The sequence below is a fragment of the Cebus imitator genome, unplaced genomic scaffold (assembly GCF_001604975.1).
Source record: "Cebus imitator isolate Cc_AM_T3 unplaced genomic scaffold, Cebus_imitator-1.0 Scaffold339, whole genome shotgun sequence".
Classification (NCBI taxonomy): Eukaryota; Metazoa; Chordata; class Mammalia; order Primates; family Cebidae; genus Cebus; species Cebus imitator.
In genome coordinates, this window is record NW_016107654.1 from 862,643 (window position 1) to 865,962 (window position 3,320).

The following is a 3,320-nucleotide window of genomic DNA, read 5'->3' on the forward strand; positions in this document are numbered from 1 at the left end:
CGGGAAGATGCTGTCTGTGACGTGGGGATCTCGGGAAGATGCTGTCTGTGATGTGGAGGGCAGCCCCACAGAAAGGGCTTCAGACTCTGTGACAGAACCTGGTGGAGGAAGGACGGGATGAGACGTGAAGGCTCAATGGGAGGATGGAAGATGAATTGGAAGTTGTCTTCCGAAAAGTGGTACAAAATACATAAAGAGAAGGAAAACCAAAGAGAAAAGATGTTTAAACATGGCAGATTCTGTCAAGAAGGCCCAACACAGAAATAACGGGTTCCAGGAAGAAGGGAGAGCAGGGAAGGGGGGACATTCCTCAGGGGTTCACCGCAGATGGGTTCCAGATGCGAGGGCGTGGGAGCTGCGCCAGCAGCTTCGTGCAGTGGCCAAAGAGGGGTGTCCCTGTGGCCACCCACAGGGGCACGTTGTGAAATTTCTCAACACTAACAAAAATGGAAGAGCCTCCAAACCTCCGGACGAGCAGCTGCCGTCAGAGGGGCAGGAATAGCAATGGGTTCTGCGGTCTCAGCAGCAGCTCCGGGACAAAGCCTGCCTGCACTAAGGAAAGTTACCTCTGCCCAGAGGTCCTGGCTCCGCTGGACTCACAGACCCTGCAGGTGCACATCTCCCAAGACAAAGTCCGTGGACTTGCTATCTTGGGACACACCCAGCAATGTGCCTCACCACCACCTGCAGGCCAGGAGGTGTGGACCCGGGACACGGGGCATGTGGGTCAGGCCCAAGACCTTGCAGGCAGGAGCTGGAGAGCGGCTGGGTGGGAAACAGACACAGCGCCAGATGGGCATCACCCTGAAAGCAGCAGAGGGGCTGAGGTGCTGATGTCCCTGCACAGCCAGAGTGTCGCACATGAGGAACGCGCCGATTCAGCTAAAACTCTAATTCTGCCGTTTTGGGAGGCCGCCTTCCGGGGGAGACATCCATACCAAATGCCAAGAGGCCACAGCCCAAGGACATTGTCTGGAAACAGGGAGGCCAAAGCGAGACCCTTTCAACATCGGCCGGCAGGCGGCGACGGATGCGGGGGCGGGGCGGGGGTGACACCTGCTTTTTCTTTTTCTTTTTTTTTTTTTTTGAGATGGGTCTCTCTCTGTCACCCAGGCTGGAGTGCAGTGGTGCGATCTCAGCTCACCACAGCCTCCGCCTCCTGGGTTCAAGTGATTCTCCTGCCTCAGCCTCCTGAGTAGCTGGGATTACAGGCACGCACCACCACACCCAGCTAATTTTTGTATTTTTAGTAGAGACAGGGTCTCACCACGGTGGCCAGGCTGGTCTTGAACTCTTGACCTCATGATCCGCCTGCCTTGGCCTCCACAGTGCTGGGGTTACAGGCATGAGCCACTGCACCCAGCCTGAGCCTACTTTTCTTATTAGCCTTGTAGAATCACTTGGCATTTATGCATGAACATGACTTTGATGAAAATAAAAATCTTAAAATGTGTTAAAACAGCAGCAGAGGCTGTGCCTTTTTCCACAGACAGTACCCTCAGGTGGCCTCCCTGAGCCTGGAGAAGCTGAGTCCGAAGGTGCTGAGCAGGCAGGTCTTACGTCTGCAGGAGCAGTTCGGCATGGTCCCGGGTGAGTTCACGGATCAGCGTGGTCCCGGTGAGTCCACGGTTCGGTGCGGTCCCAGGTGAGTCCACGGTTAGGAGCGGTCCCGGTGAGTCCACGGTTAGGAGCGGTCCCGGTGAGTCCACGGTTCGGCGCGGTCCCGGGTGAGTCCACGGTTCGGCGTGGTCCCGGTGAGTCCACGGTTCGGTGTGGTCCGGGTGAGTCCAGCCCCACACTCTTGCTTGGCCAGGCTCTTGTTCTGTGATTGCGCTGCTGGTTGTTCAGGCACCAACCTTCCCAGAGAGCCCCTTCCTGCCTCCTGCCCTGCTCCTGCCAGAGTGCCCGCAAGGTGGGCCTGTCCTGGGCCCTGCTGCTGAGCAGCCGAGCAGCCTGTGAGCTCCTCCGCCCACCTAGGGTGACTCCGGGGGGCTTCCTGCCTCCTGGCTGGCTGCAGAGCTGAGGGTGAGTGCTGAGTCTCAGTCGCCAGGACTCTGTGGCCACTCCTCCCAGGCCCCTCTGGACAGACTGATGGCCACACCTGCCTGTGTGGTTGGACACCAAGGGAAGCCAGGCCCCTTTGTTCCCAGGACCCCCGCCAGGGCCGGGAAGATGCGTTGAGGCCCCATCCATGGGGCCGTGAGTCTCAGAAGGGTGCAGGCTGGTGCCTGTCTGGCAGTTTGGGTTCATCTGGATTTTGCAGCGTTTCTAGGTTCTCAGCATGGGTAGGCTGCAGCCCGGACCCCTTCCATCGGTGCAGTACTGTAGCTAGCCTTTGAGCACAGTATCCCGCTGGCAAAGTTATGCCAAAAAGCATGGAAATGTCAGGAAAGCTGCTCCCGTCTGTCCGCAGAGCTGAGGGAACCCCTCTGCAGCCACCCCCGGGCTGCCAGCCATGCCCTCTCTCAGTAACTTCTGCCTCTCTCCCTTCTCCCTTCTAAACATGTGCTGGGCTTCGCGTAGGGGCTACCCAGAGGGGCCCCGTGTTTTAAAGGGGTGACAGCCCCTGGGGTGCCTGGTGCACGACGGTAGTGGAGACTTCATTTCCAGGAAGGAGGAAGGGGGAAGGTGGGTGCCCTCGTCACCCCTTGGACCCGGGGGCAGGTGGTGGATTCCTGGGTGAGGCCTCTGCTGGAAGCTGGTGCCCTGGTGGCTGCGTTCCAGGAAGGCTGGCCCTCCCTGGTAAGCCCCAGCTTCTAGGCATGCCATGAACTGCACAGACGCCCACTGTGGCCGGTAGGTGGGGTCCCTGCCACAGGGTGCTCCCAGGCGTTGGAGGCAGGTGCTGGCAGGGTGCCTACATGCCTTGAGAGTATGGGTCACAGGGACCTTGGGTGAGGTAGGGCCAGAACCGGGCAGGGGCCTCAGGGCAGACGGTTACCTGCTCCCCACGGCTGCTTTCTGGGCGTGGGTATATGGGGCCCTGCCAGGTTGGTATCCTGCTGAGGACCGGGCAACCCGCTAGGACTACCGGCTGCCAGACCCTGGGGGAAGGGGCTCAGTGGGACCTCGGTGCCCTCCCTGGGCCCCCTCGGGATCTGGAGTGGAGTCTGGTGAGGCTGATGGAGAGTGCGGACGTGTGTGTGTCGGTGTGGACTCTGCTGAGGCTGATGGAGGGTGTGGACGCGTGTGTGTCAGTGTGGACTCTGCTGAGGCTGATGGAGGGTGTGGACGCGTGTGTGTCAGTGTGGACTCTGGTGAGGCTGATGGAGGGTGTGGACGCGTGTGTCAGTGTGGACTCTGCTGAGGCTGATGGAGGG

The 3,320-nt window shown here is 59.8% G+C and overlaps 2 protein-coding genes across 5 annotated transcripts in view; one reads left to right on the forward strand and one right to left on the reverse strand.

Moving 5' to 3' along the window:
* C8G (complement C8 gamma chain) overlaps window positions 1–3,320 on the reverse strand; it is a 618,926-nt gene that overhangs the window by 226,524 nt on the left and 389,082 nt on the right. The window lies entirely within an intron of this gene.
* EXD3 (exonuclease 3'-5' domain containing 3) overlaps window positions 1–3,320 on the forward strand; it is a 96,834-nt gene that overhangs the window by 50,971 nt on the left and 42,543 nt on the right. For all 4 annotated transcript variants that reach the window (XM_017505468.2, XM_037730283.1, XM_017505466.2 and 1 more), the window contains exon 8: window positions 1,490–1,590. In XM_017505468.2, the coding sequence (XP_017360957.1) occupies window positions 1,490–1,590 (101 nt within the window). The remainder of the gene's footprint in view (window positions 1–1,489; window positions 1,591–3,320) is intronic.